The sequence below is a fragment of the Mustelus asterias genome, unplaced genomic scaffold, assembly GCF_964213995.1.
Source record: "Mustelus asterias unplaced genomic scaffold, sMusAst1.hap1.1 HAP1_SCAFFOLD_257, whole genome shotgun sequence".
Taxonomy (NCBI): domain Eukaryota; kingdom Metazoa; phylum Chordata; class Chondrichthyes; order Carcharhiniformes; family Triakidae; genus Mustelus; species Mustelus asterias.
Window position 1 is genome coordinate 361,406 of NW_027590224.1, and position 26,751 is coordinate 388,156.

Genomic DNA, 26,751 nt, shown 5'->3' on the forward strand with positions numbered 1-26,751 from the left:
AAAGTCCAACAGGTTTATTTGGTAGCAAATGCCATTAGCTTTCGGAGCGCTGCCCCTTCGTCAGATGGAGTGGAAATCTGCTCTCAAACAGGGCACAGAGACACAAAATCAAGTTACAGAATACTGATTAGAATGCGAATCTCTACAACCAACCAGGTCTTAAAGATACAGACAATGTGAGTGGAGGGAGCATTAAGCACAGGTTAAAGAGATGTGTATTGTCTCCAGACAGGACAGCCAGTGAGATTCTGCAAGTCCAGGAGGCCAGCTGTGGGGGTTACTGATAGTGTGACATAAATCCAAGATCCCGGTTTAGGCCGTCCTCATGTGTGCGGAACTTGGCTATCAGTTTCTGCTCAGCGACTCTGTGCTGTCGTGTGTCGTGAAGACCGCCTTGGAGAACGCTTACCCGAAGATCAGAGGCTGAATGCCCGTGACCGCTGAAGACACGCCAAAGAGGACACGCCAGACATCATTCAGTCTCTATCAACAGCTTTCTTCTAGATCAGCAGAAAGTGTCACTAGTTTCACAGAACAGACAACTGTATTGCTCAAATTGGGAAATGAGTATTCATCCCAATCTTGAGCATTAACTGTCAGGAATCACTTGTTAAATCACAATAGTGGGCTGATTTTCCCTTCCCTGACCCAGGTTCAGTGCTGGACTGTCCCATTCCCCAGAAGGTTTTCTTCTCCAGCCGCACCATCCTGATGCTCAGATGCTGTTGTCACAAGGCCCCGTGATTCACCCCAAAAAAGGCTCCATTGCCGAAGAGTCTTCATTATATGCTTTATTTCGATTGATCCCAATTCTATTTTGATTCCTAGGAGAGAAAGACCAGCAGAGTTCAGGTTATGTGAAAAGAATTCAACACTTTGGACAAGTGTGTAAAGGACCCGTTCAGGAGCACAGACCCATTAAATTCCACTCGACATCCTGAGTACCAATGGCAGCTGGAAAATGGGTCACAGGAGTTTGGGTAAGAATTGGGCAGGGAGATGGAGATATTGAGGGAGACAAGAAAATCCAAGCTGGCCATCCCAGTGATTGAAACCACTGATGGCAGTGTCACAGCGGTCAATTTAACCACAAATGGAGACTGAGCAATAACTTGCATTTATATAGCACCTTTAAAAGTTAAAGTTTATTTATTAATCACAAGTAAGGCTTACATTAACACTGCAATGTGGTTACTGTGAAATTCCCCTAGTCGCCACATTCCGGAGCCTGTTTGGGCCAATGCACCCTAACCAGCACGTCTTTCAGATTGTGGGAGGAAACCGGAGCATCCGGAGGAAACCCACGCAGACACGGGGAGAACGTGCAAACTCCACACAGACAGTGACCCAAGCCAGGAATCGAATCCAGGTCCCTGGCGCTGTGAGGCAGCAGTGCTAACCACTGTGCCACCATGCCGCCCCCAAGGTGCCAAGGTGCTTTACAGAAGCGAACATCAAGCAAAATGTGTGCGCTGAGCCATTGAGGAAATAATAGTTCAAGTGATCAAATGAAGGTAGGTTTTAAGGAGTGTCTGAAAAGAGAGAGAGAGAGGTGGAGAGGTTTAGAGAGGGAATTCCAGAGTTTAGGGCCCAGCCAGCTGAAGGCACGGCCACTAACAGTGAAGCGATGGTAATGGGGGAATACTCATGAGTCTGGAATTAGAGTGCTGTGATTTCAGAGGGTTGTAGGGGCTAGAAGATAGGGAAGGGGTGAGGCCATAGAAGGATTTGAACAGGAGAATGAATGGAGGTCAGGCAAGCACAGCGGGTGGTGGATGAATAGGACTTGGTAGAGTGCAGTGCAACAGAATTTTGGATGCGTTCAAGTTTATAGAGAGAGCAAGGTGTGTTGTCAGTCAGAGGAGCTTTGGAACAGACAAGTCTGGTGATAATAAAAGCATAGATGAAGGTTTCAGCTGATAGGCTGAGACAGGATGGCACTGAGGTGGTCGTGGGCAGTCTGGGTGATGGGGGGTGCATGGGGCGGAGGGAGCTCAGCTCAGGGTCAGACCCCAAGATTGTGAATCGTCTGGTTCAGCCTCAGACAATTTCCAGGGAGGGGTGATGGGGTCAGTGACTGGGGAACAGAGCAAGGATCAGAGGGTGGAGAAAGGTCAGAGGAGAAGGGACACGGGGATTTTAGCTGTGAGCTGGTGAGTTGTTTGGTACAGAGATTAGGTGAGTGTATATTAACTGTGTGATAGAGGGAGCCACACATTCCTGCTCTTCACCTTCAGTTCAGCAGCTAGAGCAGTGGTTCCCAAAGGGTGCGGCGCGCCACACTGGTGCGGCGAGAGAGGATGGCAAGTGTGGCGGGTAGATTCAAGGATAATCAAAGAAACATTTAAACATGGTTTAAACAAGCATTGTTTTATACTTTCTGGATGTCCCATGATATTATAAATTAGTTGTGTTCTATGTTATGAATCAAGCACTGCTCGGAGTTGTTTTTTTTTGTTTTTGAATGTATTTCTTATCAATAAAAAATTCGGTGTGGCACGGGCAAATTTTTATTCCGAAAGTGCGGCCCAGTGAAAAAAGTTTGGGAACCACTGGGCTAGAGGATGACAACAAGCTGGAAGTGACTGGATAACGCAGCATTGAAAGATCCCACACAGCTCAAAGTGTATCGCTGCACACAACATTCCCACAACACCGAATGTAATGAAGCAACACTAGAATTCACAATGAGAACCGCAGAACATTCCAGAACTCACCGTCTTTGTGGCTTTCGGATTATGGAAACCCCAATTACAACAACCGCAAACAAAATCACAAGAATGATGATTCCCAATCCAACTCTTGCTCCAGTAGAGAGTCCAGGACCTAGAGACAGAATGAAGCCATTAACAGACTGGGACATTCACAAAACTAACAGCAGAGACCTTCAGCACCGAGTGTTTCAGAACCATCCCCAGAACAAACAGATCCCTGGTTAATTCTAGTCCTGGAGGGATGTGGGAGGTTAGATACCAATAATCAAACATTCTAATTGAGGCCAATATAAAAAGTGCAGTTTCTGGAGAGAGTCTGTTTTGAACATAAAATGTGTTTCAAAAGTCAATGCTATAGCAGCTGAGGTTCCCTTTGATTGAATTTCTTTCTCTCTGTAATAGGTTCTGCAAAATAATAGGATCGCGTTCGGAATTAGAGAAGAGATGATTCTACGATCCCACCAGCAGCGCAACCCCACCCATGGGTTTCCCGCTGGCATGGGGGTGATGTCAATAGGAATTCCCATTGACAGCGGTGGGACCAGAGAATCCCGCCATTAGCAAACAACACGCCACCTCCCGCTGGCGGGTAACACGCGGCTGGGAGGCTGGAGAATCTTGCCTGATGTCATTGCCCCATTAGACTTCTGGTCCTAGATTGGCTTAAAGCAACCAGGGTGTTGTTATAAAATAGAATCCTCTCCCAGGCCAATGTCCTCAGTATTGAGGCACTGGTCACACTTGACCAGCTGTGCTAGGTGGGCTACATTGTCCGCATGCCCGACACAGGACTGCTGAAACTAGTGCTCTACACCGAGCTCCACAATGGCAAGCGATCACAAGGAAGACAGAGGAAATGCTACAAGGACACTCTGAAAACCTCCCTATATAAATGCAACATCTCCATCATTTTGTGGGAATCATTTGTCTTAGAATGCACAAACTGAAGAAGAAGCATCCGCGAAGGCACCAATCACCTTGAGTGTCATTGGCTGGAGCTCGTGGAGGCCAAGTGTAAACAGCAGAAAGACAGCACAGGATCCAGTGCGTTCCACCCACCCACCACATCAAAGGCCACTTGCTAAACCTGTGGCAGAATCTGCAGGATTGGATTATTTAGTCACCGCAGAGCCAATCTCCCCGGAGTGGATTCAGTCATCCTCGACATTGAGGGACTGCCATAGAAGAAGACGACAAAGAGACCTCAAAAATGGCCATTCTGATCACATCACCTGTCTCTCAATGATGAGTTTTCAATCAATGATAACTGATTAGCTCAGGTATGGACAGAGCTTGATTATTGTATCTTGGCCTAGGTGATCCATTTCTTTAATGTCCCAGCTACCACTTCTGAATGGACCATTCCTCCTTGTGAGAAGCTCAGAAGAAAATTTCAATGCCTTCTATACAACATTCTATATTGTTGTGGTAGACTTTCTGTCTCTGTCTGAAAGATATCTTTACAGAAATGCAAATGGTGAGAGACAAGTTACAAGCTTCAGTTTATCTTTGAAATTATTCTTGTAAAATTCCACAGGAGGTTGTCTTGACATGTCCCAGTTGTAATCTACATTGAACACTTGCAGAAACTGACCAACTTGTAATGCCAGGTGTCAGGTGACTTGTGGCAGCCACCTTAAGTAAATGTCTTTACTTCTTTTAAAAAGATCCTTTTAAAGAACAGAGTCAGTACAAATTGAGCTGCCATTTTTACAGGCTGGGCTTGCAGAGTCAGGAAATCCCCCAATTGTGCACACCCGATTATCAATCCAGGATTACTGGTCTCGTACCATAACCAGCGCACTAACTATGATATATGTGTATATAATATATATGTTGGGGGGTTGGGGCGTGGACTGCCCCTTTAAGAGTATGGATCAGGTAAAACTTGGAGAATATCTTGAAGAGGTTGCAAGAGCATGGCCTACAGTCAAGAAAGAGAAATGTGAGTTCTTCAAGGACTCCATTGAATACCTAGGTCATGTAATTGATGGCGATGGGTCACACAAGGCATACAAGAGAATGGAGGCCATCGTGAAGGCCCCAAGACCAGACAACATGTCCAAATTGAGGTCGTTTTGGGACTTATCAATTACTATGGCAAGTTGGTTCCAAATCTGGCAATGGTGTTGAAACTAATGCACCGGTTGCTGGGGAAAGATGGCCATGGAAGTGGACAAAAGACTGTGAAGAGGCCTACTGGGAGGTAAAGCTGGCTTTGAAGAGATTGGAAATGCTGGTTCACTTCAACCCAAAGTTACCACTGTAGCTGGCATGCGACACATCGTCCTATGAGGTTGGGGCTGTCCTATCTCACATTATGCCAAACGGGGAAGAACGATCTATAGTATTCACTTCTCGATCACTGATGAAAGCTGAGGAAAAGTATGCTCAAGTGGAAAAAAAAAGACTTTGGCATCTTCTTTGGTGTCAAGAAATTTTTATCATTTCCTTTATGGTAGGAATTTTGTGCTTCTAACAGGCCGTTGACATCCATCTTAGGACTGTACACTAGGATACTGTCTATGGCAGCTCGATTGTAGAAGCGGGCGTTGGTGCTGTCAGCATAACCATGCAAGACCCGGTACCATCAGTCAGAGAAACACGGCAATGTGGATGCTCTGTCAAGGCTGCCTTAATTGAGATAAGGATGGTCCCGGCTGGAATTTGATAATAATGTACTTCACACAGGAAAGATAAAATTCCGGTAACCCCTAAACGAATGCTGAATGCCACCCAGAACAATCCGATCATGAGCCAAGTAGTGGACCTTGTCCTGAGAGGGAGATTGAGTAGTAGAAACCATCTGGAGTTGCAGCCATATATGTCCTGAAGATGGGAGTTGTCCGTTTTGGATGGATGTTTCTTATGGGGCACGAGAGTCATCATTCCCCCATCCTTAGGAGGAAAGTTGCTGGAACAGGTGCACCAAGGGCATCCTAGGGTGGTGCCAATGAAAGAATAGCAAGAAGTTATTTTTGGTGGCCAAATCTAGATGCAGAGTAAGTAGTCTCACAACACCAGGTTAAAGTCCAACAGGTTTATTTGATAGCATAAGCTTTCGAAGCGCTGCTGCGTCATCAGATGAGTGGCACTCAAGCTTGTGCTACCAAATAAACTTGTTGGACTTTAACCTGGTGTTGTGAGACTATTTACTGTGCCTACCCCAGTCCAACACCGGCAACTCCACATCAATCTAGATGCATTAATTGAAGAAAAAGTGGGATTATGAGAATCCTGCACTTTGGTACAGAAGGCGCCCTTGTCACCTCTTCATCCATGGGAATAGCCCCAATCACCATGGCAGCATATCCATATTGATCTTGCTGGGCCAGTAGAAGGGCAGATATTCTTGGTGGTAGTGGATGCCCACTCCAAGTGGTCGGAGGTCATGATTATGAAGTCCACGTCGGTGGAGTCAATGCTAGACAAACTCGATGTGATATTTGCCCGGTTTGGTAATCCGGAACGAGTAATCAGTGACAGTGCGCCCAAGTTTGTGGCACTTGGAGCACCATAGAATCAGACACACGAGGTTGGCACCGTATCACCCGGCGACATACAGCCACCTGAGGTCTGGTGGAACGATTTGTTCAGAACCTGAAATAGTCTCTGAAGTGGTCGCAAGGGGAGGGGTCGTTCAGGCAGCGGATAAATAAATTCCTGAGTATGTACCGCAACGCACCACAACTCAATGTTCATTGGCTTCATTGATGTTCAACTGAAAATTAAGAACCACATTTGACCTGCTACCGGCAGAGGAGATCCAAGAAGTTGTTGAATGGAACCTAGAGGGACAGATGACCAGAACAGCAGGAAGTGAGAAGTTGAGGACTTTTCAGAGAGGGAAGTTTGTTCTGGCCAGGTATTATGCTTCTGGAGAAAAGTGCGTACCAGCTCCATTGTTACACAAACAGGAACTTTGTCCTATACAGTACAGACCAGGGATGAGGTGGTCTGGAAGAGACATGCAGGCCAGTTGGTTGCAACAGGGCACCAGAGCCGGGAAAGTCCACAAACAATGGAACCGTCCACGTTGGACCCAGTGGGGTTGCCCGAGCCTACTATTTCAGAGTCAGAGTTGATCACCTCAAGGGATCAACAGCCACCCGAGGTCCAAGAGAAAGGGACCCTCATGCTGAACAGTTCAATTACTAGGGGGCACAGGTTTAAGGTGCGAGGCTCAAAGTTTAAAGGATATGTACGAGGCAGATTGTTTTTACACAGAGGGTGGTGGGTGCCTGGAACGCGTTGCCGGGGGAGATAGTGACTTTTAAGGGGCGTCTTGACAAGTACATGAATAGGATGGGAATAGAGGGATATGGCCCCCGGAAGGGTAGGGGGTTTTAGTTAAGTCAGGCAGCATGATCGGTGCAGGCTTGGAGGGCCAAAGGGCCTGTTCCTGTGCTGTAATTTTCTTTGTTCTTTTTTTAGTAGGATCTTCCAGAATCCCGGGAATCTATTTTGGAAGAGATTCCAGCAACAAGGAAACAATCTCGACAAAACCGCCATCCTCCTGATAGACTCCATTTTGTCCATGTGAACTGTCAAAAGGGATTTTACGTTGAGGATTTGGGGGAGATCAGGATATCAGCCTTGATCATAATGAATGGTGGAGCGGGCTCAAAGGGTTGAATGGCCTACTGCTTCCAGTTTCTAAAACTATGGTAGTTTGTAATGCTCTGTGTAAAGAGTAGTCACCTGTAAACATGTTGTATATATATATATATTATTTTTATATATATATATTTTTTTTTTTCAGTTGGGAAATTTTGGATTTAAGGGGGAGTGGTGTGATGTCTGTACATTGGGGTTTGGGGTGCAGACCGCCCTTTTAAGAGTATGGGATAAGGTAACTCCTGGTTATTAGCTCTGCCCAGTATGGGACCCATACCGTCAGGTCCAGGTAGTCCTGGACCTGACAGTGAATGCGTACACACCTTCAATAAACAGCTCCCAGTATTGAAATATTCAAGCCCACCTTGTGATTCCTTAGGCCCCTTAGTCCACAGGAGTGTACATAAAACTAACAAAGCTGTAAAATCAGAGATTAAATGCAGAGTACCTGAAACAGAAACCTCTCCTGTTACAGAGAGTTTAACATGTTGATGAAACCTCACATCCGTCCTCTTGTAAATCTGACACTCGTACTCGCTCTGGTCTGACTCCCTGAGGTCAGAGAGCAGAACTGACCAGTTTCCTTGTTCCAGTTGATCTCTGAACAGCTTTGTTCTGTTTCTGAACCGTGGATCTTGTTCCCTCAAATCATCGTTTCCATTGACAAACTTGTGTAAAATTTCATGCTCTGATATCTGCCAAATCACCAGTAAATCTGAGACTGGGACATTCCCGTTGTAGGTACAGGGCAGCACAGCCTGCTTCCCAAGGAACCCGGAAACTGGGACAGGGAAAGATTGAAAGTATTTATCCACAGATATAACCTCCCTGCTGGTACATTACATCCCAAGCTTCACATGGTTACACTGCCATGCTTGATTCACAAGAAGCACTGATCAATACCTCACTGCTTTCATTTGTGTGGGAAGGTTAAAGCTCAGGCATTGAGGGCCTTCAACTAAACCCAGCTTGTGCTGGATATTTGTAAGCACAGAGTAGCTGGACAGCACTTTGAATCACATGTTTTCCAATTGTCCACATGCTGGGAGAACACATCAGGATATTGGTCACCTCCCCTTGGGAGAAAAATCACAGACTGGGGGGTGGACAATGTGAGGTGGACAATGTGAGGTGGACAATGTGAGGTGGACAATGTGAGGTGGACAATGTGAGGTGGAACTCAGGAGCTGAAAACTGACCCTGAAATGTAAAGACAGGAACGGGTGGGGGAGGGGGTACCCGAGGATGTGGAAAGGGGTTTGGACAGGTTGGGGGGAGAGTGATGGATGGGTACACAGTGTAGGGGATGAGGCAGCACCTAATGGTCTGAAAGGGGCTGAGGAAGGAGCCAAACACAAGCAGAGAGGCACCAGATCAAATCAGAGAGTTCACGGTTTATAATTAGCAGTTATTCCCCAGCACAGACTATGAGTAACACACACATTCTCCAGTAGAAAATCAAAATCACTGTCTCGTGATGTCCCTCCTCCTCACCAAATCCCCCATCCCTGCTCCCCCCAATTCTATCGCCATCCCCAGCTGTCGGCACTGTCCCCCTGTAGTCTCAAGAACCCACTTCCTCACCTCCCTCTCAGCTGTCACTCTCCTGTGCCTCTCCCTTCCTGTCTCCCTTTTCCCCTATCCTCTCTCTGTCTGTTATTCTACATAAAAACCATCCCGAACCCCATGATTAGATTCTAGTCTGTAACTCACTCCAGGGTATCTGTTATTCTATATATAAACCATCCCGAACCTCTCGGTTAGATTCCAGTCTGTAACTCACTTCGGGGTATCTGTTATTCGATATATAAACCACCCCGAACCCCTCGATTAGATTCTAGTCTGTAACTCACTCTGGGGTATCTATTATTCGATATATAAACCCCCCCGAAACCCTCGATTAGGTCCCAGACTGTAACTCACTCCCAGGTATCTGTTATTCTATATATAAACCACCCCAAACCCCTCAATTAGATTCCAGACTGCAATTCACTCCTGCGTATCTGTTATTCTATATAGAAACCCCCCCTGAAACCCTCAATTAGGTTCTAGACTGTAACTCACTCCCGGGTATCTGTTATTCTATATATAAACCACCCCGAACCCCTCGATTAGATTCCAGTCTGTAACTCACTTCCGGGTATCTGTTATTCTATATATAAACCACCCCAAACCCCTCAATTAGATTCCAGACTGTAACTCACTTCCGGGTATCTGTTATTCTATATATAAACCACCCCGAACCCCTCAATTAGATTCCAGACTGTAACTCACTTCCGGGTATCTGTTATTCTATATATAAACCACCCCAAACCCCTCAATTAGATTCCAGACTGTAACTCACTTCCGGGTATCTGTTATTCTATATATAAACCACCCCGAACCCCTCGATTAGATTCCAGTCTGTAACTCACTCCTGGGTATCTGTTATTCTATATATAAACCACCCCGAACCCCTCGATTAGATTCCAGTCTGTAACTCACTCCCGGGTATCTGTTATTCTATATATAAACCATGCCAAACCCCTCGATTAAATTCCAGTCTGTAACTCACTCCCGGGTATCTGTTATTCTATATATAAACCACGCCAAACCCCTCGATTAAATTCCAGTCTGTAACTCACTCCCGGGTATCTGTTATTCTATATATAAACCACCCCGAACCCCTCAATTAAATTCCAGTCTGTAACTCACTCCCGGGTATCTGTTATTCTATATATAAACCACCCCGAACCCCTCAATTAGATTCCAGCCTGCAACTCACTACCAGGTATCTATTATTCTGTATATAAACCAACCCAAACCCCTCGATTGGATTCCAGTCTGTAACTCACTCCGGGGTATCTGTTATTCCATATATAAATTACCCCGAACCCCTCAATTAGATTCCAGTCTGTAACTCACTCCCGGGTATCTGTTATTCTATATATAAACCACCCCGAACCCCTCAATTAGATTCCAGTCTGTAACTCACTCCCGGGTATCTGTTATTCTATATATAAACCACCCCGAACCCCTCAATTAGATTCCAGTCTGTAACTCACTCCCGGGTATCTGTTATTCCATATATAAACCACCCCGAACCCCTCAATTAGATTCCAGTCTGTAACTCACTCCCGGGTATCTGTTATTCTATATATAAACCACCCCGAACCCCTCAATTAGATTCCAGTCTGTAACTCACTCCCGGGTATCTGTTATTCTATATATAAACCACCCGAACCCCTCGATTAGATTCCAGTCTGTAACTTACTCCCGGGTATTGTTTATTCTGTATATAAACCACCCCGAACCCCTCGATTAAATTCCAGTCTGTAACTCACCCTTGCATATTGTTTATTCTATATATAAACACCTCAAACCCCTTGATTGGGCTCTGTAACCTTGTCCAATAGTTGACAAACGCACTAAACAGAGTCCAAAACCAGGGGTTATAGTTTGAGGATAAGGGGTAAACCTTTTAGAACTGAGTGAGGAGAAATTCCTTCACCTGGAGAGTGATGAATGTGTGGAACCCACTACCATAGAAAGTAGTTGAGGCAAAAATGTGTGATTTCAAGAAGCAATTAGATACAGCTCTTGGGGCTAAAAGAATTAAGGGATATGGGGGATCAGGATATTGAATTTGATGATCAGCCATGATCATAATGAATGGTGGAGGCTGATTCGAAGGGCTGAATGGCCTCCTCCTGCTTCTATTTTCTATGTATGTCAGCAATGTTTGAAATGTTGTTTACCTGAATGAGAGTTGTGCCTTGCCTGCCCCTCTCCTGTACTTGCTGATCGTGTTTCTTTAGGAGATGAAGTTGAATTTTCTGGAAAGTAAAGTTCACCCATTAAATATATCTCACAGCAGAGGCCAGGATATTGGAGTTTGGTTTGTAGTAATCCAGCAGGTCCAACCTCGTCCACGGCTGGAATTATCCAGTCCTGCTGTTGTGAATGGAGATTTGATTGAGCACCAAATTCTCCATTCTCAACGGCAGTACGTGAGACCGGAGAATCCCAGCCCGACTCTTCGTATCACCCCATCACCGCTTCCGTCCATACCTTTCCCCCAATGCGGTTTATATCCAATTCTTCTCAACTGCATTCATATTATTCATTCTCTCCCTGTATCCTAGCCTTGTAGCAATTCAAAGCTCTTCTGTAAGAATTTTTGTTCACTAGTTTAGGGAAAAACAGCAGCATGTTTAATGACAGGTAAAGGCTGTACAGAGGCTGGCAGCCTCATGGCTGCAGTCAGCTCCCAAGGTTGTTCTGGAACACCTGCTTACCAGGGTGATGTCCCAGCTTGCTCCCCAATTGGTTCATGTGACCCTTACCCTGCAGAATGATCCTTAAAGGGACAATCACCACTCCCGCTCATTACCATATCCGTGTCAACTCCAAACTAATCCGGGGGTGGGGGCGGGGGGCCACGGGATCAGGATATTGAATTTGATGATCAGCCATGATCATAATGAATGGTGGAGGCTGATTCGAAGGGCTGAATGGCCTCCTCCTGCTTCTATTTTCTATGTATGTCAGCAATGTTTGAAATGTTGTTTACCTGAATGAGAGTTGTGCCTTGCATGCCCCTCTCCTGTACTTGCTGATCGTGTTTCTTTAGGAGATGAAGTTGAATTTTCTGGAAAGTAAAGTTCACCCATTAAATATATCTCACAGCAGAGGCCAGGTTTGATTGAGTTTGGTTTGTACAAATCTAGCAGGTCTGAACCCATGGCCTTTACAAAACACAACTTATCTTCTGTCTGCCGCTTTCCAGGTTGGGGGGAGGGTGGGGGGGGGGGCGGAGTGCTGTCACTGGAAACACTTTCTCCTTATTTATTCTATCCAAACCCCTCATGATTTTGAACGCCTCAATTAAATCTCCTCCTTAATTTTCTCAGCTCTGAGGAGAACAATCCCAGCTTCTCCAGTATCTCCACATTAACTGAAGTACCTCATCCCTGGGAATATTCGAGTAAATCCATACTGCACCCTCTGCAATGACTTTGCGTTTGAGTTTGGACAGCACGGTGTCACAGTGGTTAGCACAGCTGCCTCACAGTGCCAGGGACCCGGGTTTGATTCCTGGCTTGGGTCCTGGGAACGTGGGGCTTGTACATTTTCTCCATGTCTGCGTGGGTTTCCTCCGGGTGCTCTGGTTTCCTCCCACACTCCAAAGATGTGCGGGTTAGGTGGATCGAACATGTTAAATTGCCCTTTAGTGTCAGGGGGCTAGCTGGGATAAATGCATGGGGATAGGGCCTGGGTGGGATTGTGGACGGTGCAAACTCGATGGGCTGAATGGACTCCTTCTGCATTGCACTATGGGATTCTATGATTCTAAGAAACCTTGGGTTCCTCAATGATTAATATTTTCAAAACTCACTTTGAAATCATTCTGCCACATTTATTGGTTTTGGATCACTTTGTGACCCATTTCCACTATATTCTAAGTCATAATGGCCAAGATTTCCTTCAAAAAACTTTCAATATAAAAAGTCACTTTTTTTCGGAGCTGTAGGATTTATTACGACAATGTTTCCAGGTGCAAACTGTCACAGCATTATGTTTAAACGCAAGACAGTCCAACTTTTTTATCCATATCCAAAAGTCCAATTTCAGATGTCCGCACCACAACACATTGGAATCTCACAGGTTTTCCTCAAATTGCATTGACGTTACAACACAGAAACAGGCCATTTGGCCCATCTGCTCTGTGCCACATGAGCCTTCTCCCCCATTGGCCGGAATTCCCCAACCTTGTCCACGGCTGGAATTATCCAGTCCTGCTGTTGTGAATGGAGATTTGATTGAGCACCAAATTCTCCATTCTCGACGGCAGTACGTGAGACCGGAGAATCCCAGCCCGACTCTTCGTATCTCCCCATCACCGCTTCCGTCCATACCTTTCCCCCAGTGCAGTTTATATCCAATTCTTCTCAACTGCATTCACATTATTCATTCTCTCCCTGTATCCTAGCCTTGTAGCAATTCAAAGCTCTTCTGTAAGAATTTTTGTTCACTAGTTTAGGGAAAAACAGCAGCATGTTTAATGACAGGTAAAGGCTGTACAGAGGCTGGCAGCCTCATGAGTCAGCTCCCAAGATTGTTCTGGAATACCTGCTTACCAGGGTGATGTCCCAGCTTGCTCCCCGATTGGTTCCCCGGGTCATGTGACCCTTACCCTGCAGAATGATCCTTAAAGGGACAATCACCACTCCTGCTCATTACCATGTCAATCTTTCTGGCCAATCAAATAAACCAAATCAAATTAACCGAGGGACAAATTAAAAGGGGTTCCTTTTCTATGAATGGTATGCTTTGTCTGTATAGTGCACAAGAAACAATACTTTTCACTGTACATTCATACATGTGACAATAAATCAAATCAAAATCAAATCAAAAGGAGGGGATCTGCCCGAACCAAAGAACAAAGTAGAAAGAAAATTTAAAACATCAAATTAAAATGTGTTTAAAGGGGTCAATAAAGCACCCCAGCCCCTGCGGTGCCCAGCGGTCATGGAACGTGTTAACGGTGCCCTTGGACACCGCATGCTCCCTCTCCAGGGACACGCAGCTGCGAATATAGCTGCGATAGAGGCAGACAGTCAGGTCGGGTGACCCCCTAGGTCGTCCGCTGCCTGGATCTGTTTATGGCGAATTTTGCCACGAGGAGGTCCTCCTCCTTCCCCGCCCCCTCCTCCGCACTGGGTGTCCATAGATCAGGAGTGTGGGACTGAAGTGCAAACAAATCATCAATAAAAGATTCTTAAGGAAACAAAAAAAGGTTGTGCAGTCTATAACATGAGACACAGACATGGTCCATGGGCTCCACAAGATTGCAAAAAGGGCAGGTCTCTTGGGTACCCATGAACCGATGCAACCTATGATTGCACAGTACTGCTGCATGCACCAGCCTCCACCCCAGGTCCCCAAGGTAATGGGGGAGGATGCCACCGGAGAGGGACCTCCGCTGGGGACCTCCGCTGCCAGGTGGCAACAGGGCCTGCAAAGGTATATCCGAGCGACAGGCGAGGTAGTGGAAGGTGTGCAGCAGCAGCTCGGCTCATTACCATATCCCTGTATCAACCCCAAACTAATCCCACCACCTCAATTTTTCCCAATTCTCCTATATCTTTCCAAACTCATCCCGCTGCCAATCTGACAGTGCTTCGCTGCATCACGACTGGCAAATGGGATTATTGATCTGGATAATGGTGCTTGAATCTCTATAATAGGATTCAACCCCACAAGCCTCTGTCCCAGGATGCTGTGAGGGCAATTTAGTATATTATGCAATTGAGCTGTGACCCATCTGCTGTTATCTATTGATATTTTTAGGGTTTCAATCCTGGGCATTTCCATCATTTATCTATGGACTTCCCCATACCTTGTGACCTCGATTCCTGATATGCCACCTGACCTCAAGGTAACTCTGTGTTCAAAAGGTTCTTGGCCATCTGTATGAACAGGGCCTGATGATACAGCTTACCTTTGACACCAGCAGATACAGTTGGTTGAATCAGAGCCAAGACAATTATTACCCTGAGGAGGAACATGTCTGTGAGAAAGAGACATTTACAGAATGAGTTTCACAACTTCAGGGCGACGCAAAGAGATTCACGGCCAATGAAGCAGATTTTGGAAGTGTGATCACTGCTGTAATATAGGAAATTCAGCAGCCAATTAGCACACAGCAAAATCCCACAGACAGATAGGTCAAAAATCACAAGATAATTAAATTTAAGTTTTAAAGTTTATTTATTAGTTTTATTGATATTGATTTAATGATAACCATTGACTCCAGGGTGTTGGGGTAAACTCCCACTGACCCGAATTATGTTTTACATCCACATGAGAGGACTTCTGCTTAATGTCTCACCTGAATGTCTGCACCTCTGACAGTGCAGCACTGAGTCAGTACAGGCCCTCTGATAGTGCGGCTCTCCCTCAGTACTGACCCTCTGACAGTGCGGCACCCCCTCAGCACTGACCCTCTGACAGTGCGGCTCTCCGTCAGTGCTGACCCTCTGACAGTGCGGCACTCCCTCAGTACTGACCCTCTGACAGTGCAGCACTCCCTCAGTACTGACCCTCTGACAGTGCGGCACTCCCTCAGTACTGACCCTCTGACAGTGCGGCACTCCCTCAGTACTGACCCTCTGACAGTGCGGCACTCCCTCAGCACTGACCCTCTGACAGTGCGGCACTCCCTCAGTACTGACCCTCTGACAGTGCGGCACTCACTCAGTACTGACCCTCTGACAGTGCGGCAAACCCTCAGCACTGACCCTCTGACAGTGCGGCACTCCCTCAGTACTGACCCTCTGACAGTGCAGCACTCCCTCAGTACTGACCCTCTGACAGTGCGGCACTCCCTCAGTACTGACCCTCTGACAGTGCGGCACTCCCTCAGTACTGACCCTCTGACAGTGCGGCACTCCCTCAGTACTGACCCTCTGACAGTGCGGCACTCCCTCAGTGCTGACCCTCTGACAGTGCAGCACTCCCTCAGCACTGACCCTCTGACAGTGCGGCACTCCCTCAGCACTGACCCTCTGACAGTGCGGCACTCCCTCAGTACTGACCATCTGACAGTGCGGCGCTCCCTCAGTACTGACCCTCTGACAGTGCGGCACTCCCTCAGTACTGACCCTCTGACAGTGCGGCTCTCCCTCAGTACTGACCCTCTGACAGTGCGGCACTCCCTCAGTACTGACCCTCTGACAGTGCAGCACTCCCTCAGTACTGACCCTCTGACAGTGCGGCACTCCCTCAGCACTGACCCTCTGACAGTGCGACACTCCCTCAGTACTGACCCTCTGACAGTGCGGCGCTCCCTCAGTACTGACCCTCTGACAGTGCGGCACTCCCTCAGTACTGACCCTCTGACAGTGCGGCTCTCCCTCAGTACTGACCCTCTGACAGTGCGGCACTCCCTCAGTACTGACCCTCTGACAGTGCAGCACTCCCTCAGTACTGACCCTCTGACAGTGCGGCACTCCCTCAGTACTGACCCTCTGACAGTGCGGCACTCCCTCAGTACTGACCCTCTGACAGTGCGGCACTCCCTCAGTACTGACCCTCTGACAGTGCGGCACTCCCTCAGTACTGACCCTCTGACAGTGCGGCAAACCCTCAGCACTGACCCTCTGACAGTGCGGCACTCCCTCAGTACTGACCCTCTGACAGTGCAGCACTCCCTCAGTACTGACCCTCTGACAGTGCGGCACTCCCTCAGTAATGACCCTCTGACAGTGCGGCACTCCCTCAGTAATGACCCTCTGACAGTGCGGCACTCCCTCAGTACTGACCCTCTGACAGTGCAGCCTCCCTCAGCACTGACCCCGTGACAGTGCAGCACTCATCCAGTGCATCTTCATGTCAACCTATGCTTTTTATTGCTATCTTCCTCATGTTTGTAGACAATAGAGAATAGGATGATATTTATACTGTTATGGAGAGGGAGCATTGACAAAGATGTCGAGACAAAAAGACAAAGAGAATATAAAAGACCTTTGACAAGGTACCATATGGTAGGTTGTTGCATCAGGTTAAATCTCACGGGATCCAGGGTGAGGTAGCTAAATGGATATAAAATTGGCTTGATGACAAAGCCAAAGTGTGGTTGTAGAGGGTTGTTTTTCAAACTGGAGACTGATCAGCGGTGTGCCTCAGGGATCAGTGCTGGGTCCACTGTTATTTGCCATTTATATTAATGATTTGGATGAGAATATAGGAGGCATGGTTAGTAAGTTTGCAGATGGCACCAAGATTGGTGGCATAGTGGACAATGAAGAAAGTTATCTCCAATTGCAACGGGATCTTGATCAATTGGGCCAGTGGGCTGATGAATGGCAGGTGGAGTTTAATTTAGATAAATGTGAGGTGATGCATTTTGGTAGATTGAAGCAGGGCAGGACTTACTCAGTTAATGGTAGGGCGTTGGGGAGAGTTACAGAACAAAGAGATCTAGGGGTACAGATTCATAGCTCCTTGAAAGTGGAGTCACAGGTGGACAGAGTGGTGAAGAAGGCATTCAGCATGCTTGGTTTCATTGGTCAGAACATTGAATACAGGAGTTGGGACGTCTTGTTGAAGTTGTACAAGACATTGGTAAGGCCACACTTGGAATACTGTGTACAGTTCCGGTCACCCTATTATGGAAAGGATATTATTAAACTAGAAAGAGTGCAGAAGAGATTTACTAGGATGTTACCGGGACTTGATGGTTTGAGTTATAAGGAGTGGCGGGATAGACTGGGACTTTTTTCTCTGGAGGGTAGAAGGCTGAGGGGTGATCTTATAGAGGTCTATAAAATAATGAGGGGAATAGATCAGCTAGATAGTCAATATCTTTTCCCAAAGGTAGGGGAGTCTAAAACTAGAGGGCAGAGGTTTAAGGTGAGAGGGGAGAAATACAAAAGTGTCCAGAGGGGCAATTTTTTCACACAGAGGGTGGTGAGTGTCTGGAACAAGCTGCCAGAGGTAGTAGTAGAGGCGAGTACAATTTTGTCTTTTAAAAAGTGTTTAGACAGTTATATGGGTAAGATAGGTATAGAGGGATATGGGCCAAATGTGGGCAATTGGGACTAGCTTCGGGGTTTAAAAGAAAAGGGCAGCATGGATAAGTTGGGCCAAAGGGCCTGTTTCCATGCGGTAAACCTCTATGACTCGAAATGGGTCTGAGCATCGATAGAATAGAATCCCTCCAGTGCAGAAGGAGAGCATACCGGTCTCTCCTCCCTTTGGACTTGGAGCGAGCATTCCAGTTTGTCCCTCCTTCTGGGGAAGGTGGGGGTAGGTCACCATCCCCGCTCTCTCTCCTCCCTCTCCCTGGGTGTGGGGTGAAGTTTCCCAGGAGCTGGCACTCAGATTGTGTTTCACTCCAATCCCTTCAGGGGAAAAGCAGCTTTTAACCCGGCTTTTCCTGACAGAGGCTGGGACATTATTCCTCACTCCCCCGTCTCACACTGGTACAGTCCAGACCCCGCCCACATTGACACATTAAAGAAACCGGTTCCCGTTTGGGGTGGAGCTTTCTATTTTAAGCTCTGACGAAGGGTCATCCAGACTTGAAACATTGGCTCTATTCTCTCTCCACAGATGCTGTCAAACCGGCTGAGATTTTCCAGCATTTTCTGTTTTTACATGAAGTTACATGACTGGTTCAGTCCCAGCAAGAAGATTGTGTCTAATTCTGGGCATTACGCACTATTGGAAAATTGTCAAGGCCTTGGAGAGGGTGTGGTGGAGATTTACTGGAATCGTCAGAGACGAGGGACTTGAGTTAATGTGGAGAGACTGGAGAAGCTAGGATTATTTTCCTCGTTGCAGCAAAGATTAAGGGGAAGATTTAATTGAGACACTCAAAATTATGTTGCGATAGAGTAAATAAGGAGAAAGTGTCCCCAGTGACAGGAAGCTCGGTAACCAGAGGGGACACAGATTGAACAGAATCGGGAAAAGAACCAATGGGGGGAGATGAGGAGAATTTTATTTTTGACACACAGCGAGTTGTTGTGATCTGGAAGGCGCTGCCTGACAGGGCGCTGGAAGCAGATTCAACAGGAACTTTCAAAAGGGGCAATTGGAAAAATACTGGAAGGGGAAGGATTTGGGAAGGAGCAGCGGGGAGAGTGGGACCAATTGGACAGATCTTTCAGACAGCAGACAAGGTGAACTGGGAAGAATAGCCTCATTCTGTGCTGTATCATTCTGTGGCGCAGGTGAAGGTACTAGCCAGGCTGTAAACAGATATTCACCTATTTGAAGTGGCTTTTAAAAGAACAATATTCCATAATTATCACTGGATAAAATCCAAAAGTGTTTTTAGAAGACAAGATGTGGAGATGCCGGCGTTGGACTGGGGTAAACACAGTAAGAAGTTTAACAACACCAGGTTAAAGTCCAACAGGTTTATTTGGTAGCAAAGCTTGTGTGGCTTTTGCTACCAAATAAACCTGTTGGACTTTAACCTGGTGTTGTTAAACTTCTTACTGTGTTTAGAAGACAAAACAGGGAATGTTCATCCTGAATTCTGAATCAATTGTGTTTTGACATAATGAACTGATTACTATTTTGCACAATTAAATCACAAAATCACAGAATCAGAGAATGGTTACAGCACAGAAGGAGGCCATTCAGGCAAACTGTACCTACGCTAGTTCTCTATGAGACCAACTCCCCCACCTTTTCCCCAGAGCCCTACAGATTCCTCCTCTCCAGATAATGAGGCAATTCCCTTGTGAAAGCCCCGATTGAATCTGCATCCACCACATTCTCAGACGGCGCATTCCTGATCCTAACCACTCGCTCCATGGAAAAGATTTTCCTTGCGTTGCCGCTGCATCTTTGCCCAGTCACCGTAGATCTGCATCCCTCTGGTTCCTGATCATTCCACCAATGGGAACAATTTCTCCCTCTCTGCTCTGTCCAGACCCCCTCATGATTTTGAAAACCTTGATCAGTTTCTCCAATCTATCCAAGTATTTGAACTCCCTTATCTCTGGAACTACAACTCACACAAGTTATTACAGGCAGGAGTTCTATTCAGGAAATAAGCAATATAAACAATATTATTCTTTCACAATCCTACAGCCTCTTCTGCTTTTAATTTAAGTCATTTCTGATCAGTATTTTAGCTCAGCTTTGTTCTGTAACCCTGAATCCCTTTACCCAACAAAAATCTATCAATTACCGTTTTGAACTTTTTCCGTTGACCGCTCCCAGACTTTACTGCTTTTTGGGGAATTCAGATTTCCACTCTTTGTGTGAAGAAGTTCTACTTACTCACTCTTCTCTTCGCTCCCACTCCACTCTGTCTTCCAATCTCCGTTCTGCTCCGACCGATATAAATGGACAGAGAGGCGACAGGTGGAAAGTTGCACAGTGAGGGAATTCCCAAGCAGATCAGATCTTACTTCCTCTGGTTCACTTTTTCCCCCAGAACCTCATCTGCCCCCTTGGCCAGGGTCACTATTTCACAAAACAGAGAAGTGAGGATTTCACCCCGTAATCTTGGGGCTAAGATTTAAACCAACATCAGATGACCTGGTCATTTATCGCCTTTGTGTTTGAAACAGAAATGCTCTATAGAAATGGGGGAATTTCCTTTCTTTCCAAGACTTTGGCTGAGGCCTCACGCTATCTGTTTGTATTGGAGAATGACACTAGCGATTATACAGCCTGACCTTTATGTGAAAAACTGAGCTCCTCCCACAGTGTCCCCACCAACCTGAAAGAAAACATCACAATTTGAGAGAGGACAGGTAACGCCTTCCTCTTTCAGCTTGGCTCTCACTGAATTGTGAAATCTGTAGAGAAGCTGCATGACAAGAACACCAATCTGCACTCGCCCTGTGCACACGGGGAGATATAATTATGTAAAAACAGACTTGAAGGAGAAATGTCATCCATCAGAACCAATCAAACAGGATTTTAAGATTCTATACAGCACAGAAGGAGACCATTCAGCCCATCATGCCTGTGCTGGGGTTTTTGAGAGACGTTTCCAATTAGTCCCACTCTCCCCCTGCTTTTTCTCCCATAGTCCTGCAAAATATTCCCCTTCATGTATTTATCCAATTTCCCAAAAGAAACTATTCAGTCCGAGAGCAGGAATGGAGCTCACATTCAATTATTGATTAAAAAGCTTGGAGTCTCATCCTACAGGGTGGGGTAGAAATAGCAATCACATTCCACTGCCAAGGAGTTAAACAAACAAATATATAAATAACCCAATTAGGCAGAGGGGTAGGCCATTCGGCCCCTCAAGCCTGTTCCGCCATTTGGTATGATCATTCTAATCTGACTGTAGCTTCAACTCCACGTTCCTGTCCACACCAATATCCTTTGTCTCCCTTGTCAGTCAATAACTTATCTAACCCTATCTTAAAAATATTCAATGACCCAACTTCCACTGCTCTCTGGAGGAGAGAAATGAGGTGGAAATATAGATGTTGGACTGGGTGGGCCCAGTAAGAAGTCTCACAACACCAGGTTAAAGTCCAACAGGTTTTGGTAGCACAAGCTTTCGGAGCGCTGCTCCTTCATCAGGTGAGTGTTTGAGTGTGAGTGTCAGGTGAGACTCACCTGATGAAGGAGCAGCTCTCCGAAAGCTCGTGATACCAAATAAACCTGTTGGACTTTAGCCTGGTGTTGTGGGACTTCTTACTGGGGGAGAGAAACCCACCGAGAGAAAAACATTCCCCACACCTCTGTCTCCCCTAATTTTAAACTGTGCCCTCTGTGTGCTAGTCTGTCCAACAATGTTCACTCGGATTTTCCCAGGATAGCGGGGCTGTCCTATGAAGAGAGACTGTGGAAACTGGGCCTGTATTCTTTGCAGTTTTGAAGAATGAGAGGTGAGCTCATTGAAACCAACAAGATACTTCAAGGGACCATAAAATCAGAAAATGCTGGGTAAACCCAGCAGGCCTGGCTGCAGAGAAACAGAGTTAACATTTCAGATCGAAGTGATTCTTCTACAGAACAGGGAGAAACGGTAAATTCAGGCAAGGTGCCTCCCTTGGTTGGAGAATCTAGAACCAGGGGACATAGTTTTAGGATAATTTTATTTACCCAGAGAGTTGTGAATCTTTCGGATTCTCTGCCCCAGAGGGCTGTGGAAGTTCAGTCACTGAGTATGGTTAAAGTACAGATTGTCAGATATCAAAATTCAGCTGACCTAAAGGGATATGGCGATAGTGTGGGGAAAAGGAATTGAAGTGGATGATCAGACATGATCATATTGAATGATTGAGCAGACTCCACCCAACTCATGATGAAACATCAGCAGATAATGAACTAAGGACCTGCCTTCAGGCAGAGCACTCCTGGAACAGGATTAAATTTGGTATGTGTGGAATAAGGAAATAAAATATCAATTTCTTTTGATTTATGGAGACCTCAAGTCAAGAACAGCAATGTCAGATGCTATTTTTAAAGTACCGTATGATTCTGTGACTAGATTCAGCTAGTCATCTGTGCCAGCGTTGCCTTCGTTCAAGCTGTGCCAATGTGACATTGACAATATGGACCTTTGGAAGTCAACAAGGGTCTGGTTTATAAGGCTGTTGTGTTGACCAACCTCCTGGGGCGGCACGATGACAGTGGTTAGCACTGCTGCCTCACAGCGACAGGGACCCGGGTTCGATTCCCAGCTTGGGTGACTGTGTGGAGTTTGCACGTTTCCCCATGTGTGCGTGGGTTTCCTCTGGGTGCTCCGGTTTCTTCCCATACTCCAAAGATGTGCAGGTTAAGTGGATTGGCCATGCTAAATTGCCCCTTCATGTCCAATGATGTGCAGGTTGGGTGGATTGGCCGTGCTAAATCGTCCCTTAGTGTCCAAAGATGTGCAGGTTTTAGGTGGATTGGCCATGCTAAATTGTCCCTTAGTGTCCAAGGATGTGCAGGTTAGATGGAGTGGCCATGGTAAATTGTCCCTTAGTGCGCAAAGATTTGCAGGTTAGGCAGATTGGCCATTACCATGATAGGGATGGAGAGGAAGACTTGGGTGGGATGCTGTGTCAGAGAGTTGGTGCAGACTCAATGGGCTGGATGGCCTCTTTCTGCACTGTAGGGATTCTATGGATTCTATGGAAAGGCTGCAGCAATGACCCTAAAACACTTTAATTTTTTTAAAATCTGGAGCAAAAAACTCCAGGTTATTTGCTGTTTTGCAGAAAAGTGGAGGGGAGCCGAAACAGGGGCCATCAATATATGACAGTCAGCAAGAAAACAACAGGGAGTTCAGAAGAAACCTCTTTACCCAGAGGGCGGTGAGGGTGTAGACTGTGCAAGTTTACTTGTGGTAATGGAACAATGGAATCTCAGAATAAAAATATATCCATCACTGCAAGTTACTCCACAGGTTAGCAAAGACATAAAAGTGCAAACCAAGCCCCTGGTTTTATATCCAGAATAGAATTGAGGAGTAAGGAAGTTCCGATAATTCTGCACTCAACCTTCATTAGACCAGATTGAGACCAGATCATTCTGGTGTGTGCAGCTCTCATTGCCATATTATTAAAAAGATATAGGGACACTGGAGAAAGTGCAGAGCAGGATTAAAAGGATGATACCAGAAATGTGTGGATTTACATACCAGGAAAAGATTGACAAGCTGAGTCTCTTCTCTCTTGTAAAAAGAAGGCTGAAGGATGCCCTAATAGAGATTCTGATTGAGTGGATAGAGAGAGATTGTTTCTCCTTGTGGGGAAGAGGCCATCAATATAAGGTAGTCATTAATAAATCCGGTGGGGAATTCAGGAGAAACTTCTTTACCCAAAGAGTAGGGAGAATTGTAACTTGTTCCTATAAAGAGTAGGAAGAATGTGGAACTTGCTCCCATAGAGAGTGGGGAGAATTGTAACTTGCTCCCACAGAGAGTGGGGAGAATTGTAACTTGCTCCCACAGAGAGTGGGGAGAATATGTAACTTGCTCCCACAGAGAGTGGGGCGAATATGTAACTTGCTCCTACAGGGAGTGGGAAGAATGTAGAACTTGTTCCCACAGTGGCTTTCCTCCGGGTGCTCCGGTTTCCTCCCACAGTCCGAAGACGTGCCAGTTAGGGTGCAGTGGCCATGCTAAATTCTCCCTCAGCGTACCCAAACAGGCACCGGAGTGTGGTGACTAGGGGACTTTCACAGTAACTTCATTGCAATGTTAATGTAAGCCTACTTGTGACTAATAAATAAACTTTACTTCACAGTGAATGGGGAGAATGTGGGACTTGCTTCCACAGAGAGTGGGGAGAATGTGGGACTCGCTTCCACAGAGAGTGGGGAGAATGTGGGACTCGCTTCCACAGAGAGTGGGGAGAATGTGGGACTCGCTTCCACAGAGAGTGGGGAGAATGTGGGACTCGCTTCCACAGAGAGTGGGGAGAATGTGGGACTCGCTTCCACAGAGAGTGGGGAGAATGTGGGACTCGCTTCCACAGAGAGTGGGGAGAATGTGGAACTCGCTTCCACAGAGAGTGGGGAGAATGTGGAACTCGCTTCCACAGAGAGTGGGGAGAATGTGGAACTCGCTTCCACAGAGAGTGGGGAGAATGTGGAACTCGCTTCCACAGAGAGTGGGGAGAATGTGGAACTCGCTTCCACAGAGAGTGGGGAGAATGTGGAACTCGCTTCCACAGAGAGTGGGGAGAATGTGGAACTCGCTTCCACAGAGAGTGGGGAGAATGTGGAACTCGCTTCCACAGAGAGTGGGGAGAATGTGGAACTCGCTTCCACAGAGAGTGGGGAGAATGTGGAACTCGCTTCCACAGAGAGTGGGGAGAATGTGGAACTCGCTTCCACAGAGAGTGGGGAGAATGTGGAACTCGCTTCCACAGAGAGTGGGGAGAATGTGGAACTCGCTTCCACAGAGAGTGGGGAGAATGTGGAACTCGCTTCCACAGAGAGTGGGGAGAATGTGGAACTCGCTTCCACAGAGAGTGGGGAGAATGTGGAACTCGCTTCCACAGAGAGTGGGGAGAATGTGGAACTCGCTTCCACAGAGAGTGGGGAGAATGTGGAACTCGCTCCTATACGGAGGTGTTTGAGGTGAATAGTACAGATGTATTTAAAGGGAAGCTGGATAAACACATGAGGGAGAAGGGAATGGTGGGTTATAAAGATTGATTTAGAGGAGAAAAGATGGGAGGATGTTTGACCAGTATAGACTGGTTACACCGAATGGCCTGTTTCTGTATATCCTGTGTAATCCAACGTAGTAAATATATTTTACCATGTGTGAAGGAATTGATTCGTTCAAACCGTTAAAATTCTTTTCAATCTGTAAAGTTGGTGCCTGCTGGGCAGGTTAAGGAAAGGTTGGAGCTTTTGTATTATTTCATTCAAGAATGAAGCACTGACTTTGACAGAATCAAACTGCAGCTAGCAGCACATCTCTCTGGTCTATGAGATACATTTAATATTTATTTTCCAAAGCTCATGTGAGAACAATCTACTCCATCTCTGTGGGTGAATAACCAATCGCTCCACTATTGAAGCCAAAAGTCACCCACACTGCCATCAAAACTACTAAACTTGTATTTATTTAACACCATGAACATAATAAAATATTCCAAGGTTTTCCATAGGAATATAGGAATTAGGAGCAGAAGTCGGCAAATTCAGCCCTTCGAGCGGATCTCTCCCTGGTCTCAAATCCACCTACCCACCTGTTCCTCATATCCCCTTAATCCCTTTTTTATTAGAAATATATCTATCTCCTTCTTGAAACTATTCAACGATTCAGATTCCACCTATGGGGCAGTCAGTTCCACAAATTCACCACCCTCTGCGAGAAGTAGTTCCTCCTCATCTCTCTACCACCTCACAACCTATACCTGTGACCTCTTGTTCTAGATTGCCCCATTAGAGGAAATATTTGGTCTACGTTTACTTTATTGATCCCTTTTATTATTTTATATCCCTCGATCAGATCCCCTGTCATCCTCCTACTCCAGCAAGTATCAGCCCAAACTGTTTAATCTCTCCTCGTACGTCAATCCTTTCATCCCCAGAATCAATCTGGTGAACCTCCTCTGAACTGCCTCCGATGCCATGACATACTGAATGTTGGATCAGCAGTTTGACAATTTAAAAGTTTGAAAGTTTATTTATTGGTGTCACAAGTCGGCTTACATTATCATTGGAATGAAATTACTGTGAAAATTCCCTAGTTGCCACACTCCAGCACCTGTTCGATTTATTGAAGGAGAATGTACCAAGGCCAATGCACCTAACCAACACATCTTTCAGAATGTGGGAGGAAACCTATGCAGACACGGGGGAGAATGTGGAGACTCTGCACAGACAGTGACCCAAGCCAAGAATCAAACCTGGGTCCCTGGCATTGTGAGGCAGCAGTGCTGACAACTGTGCCACCGTGCCGCTAATTTAGTGGAGGAGGTGAGAGAGGTGATGATGATGTAGAGTTGGTTGTCATCGGTGAAAACTAATGCTGTGCTTTTGGATGATGTTGTTGAGGGACAGCACTTAGATGAGAAATAGGAAGGGGGGGGGGGGTCAAAGAATGAGAACACAAAAGGTTATGTGTAATGTGAACCTACCGTGTCCATTCCTCCAATGGGTCCATTTGCAGTATACACAGCACCTTAAAGCAAGATGAATTCATCACGCAAGGAGCAGCAATTCCATCTGAATGAAAAAAGGCCCCTTTCAGCAGATCCCAGGCTGCACTACGCACAACATCACCTCACCTCACACACATACCAATGCTGCCAACCTCACACACCAACCTCTCGCTGCCTCCACATACTTCCAACTATTCAGCTATAGTCAGCATATCACCCAAACAGAGCATTCTTCCCTCTCTCTTCCAGGGAAAAGTGAATCATAAAATCAGGGTGCAGAGCAGAACTGATGGTGGAGATGTTGGGGAAGGGATGGGGGGGGGGCATTAACGAGCAAG

The 26,751-nt window shown here is 46.3% G+C and overlaps 1 protein-coding gene across 1 annotated transcript; it reads right to left on the minus strand.

Annotated features, from left to right (window-relative positions):
- On the minus strand, positions 1 to 26,477 carry LOC144485976 (uncharacterized). The gene is made up of 6 exons (XM_078204069.1): positions 26,390 to 26,477; positions 14,815 to 14,883; positions 11,884 to 11,961; positions 11,069 to 11,146; positions 2,718 to 2,826; positions 1 to 824 (listed from the first exon to the last, which is right to left on the minus strand). The coding sequence occupies exons 2-6, from the start codon at positions 14,879 to 14,881 to the stop codon at positions 746 to 748; spliced, it is 411 nt and encodes a 136-aa protein (XP_078060195.1). The 5' UTR covers positions 14,882 to 14,883; positions 26,390 to 26,477; the 3' UTR covers positions 1 to 745.
- Positions 26,478 to 26,751: the final 274 nt, after the last annotated feature.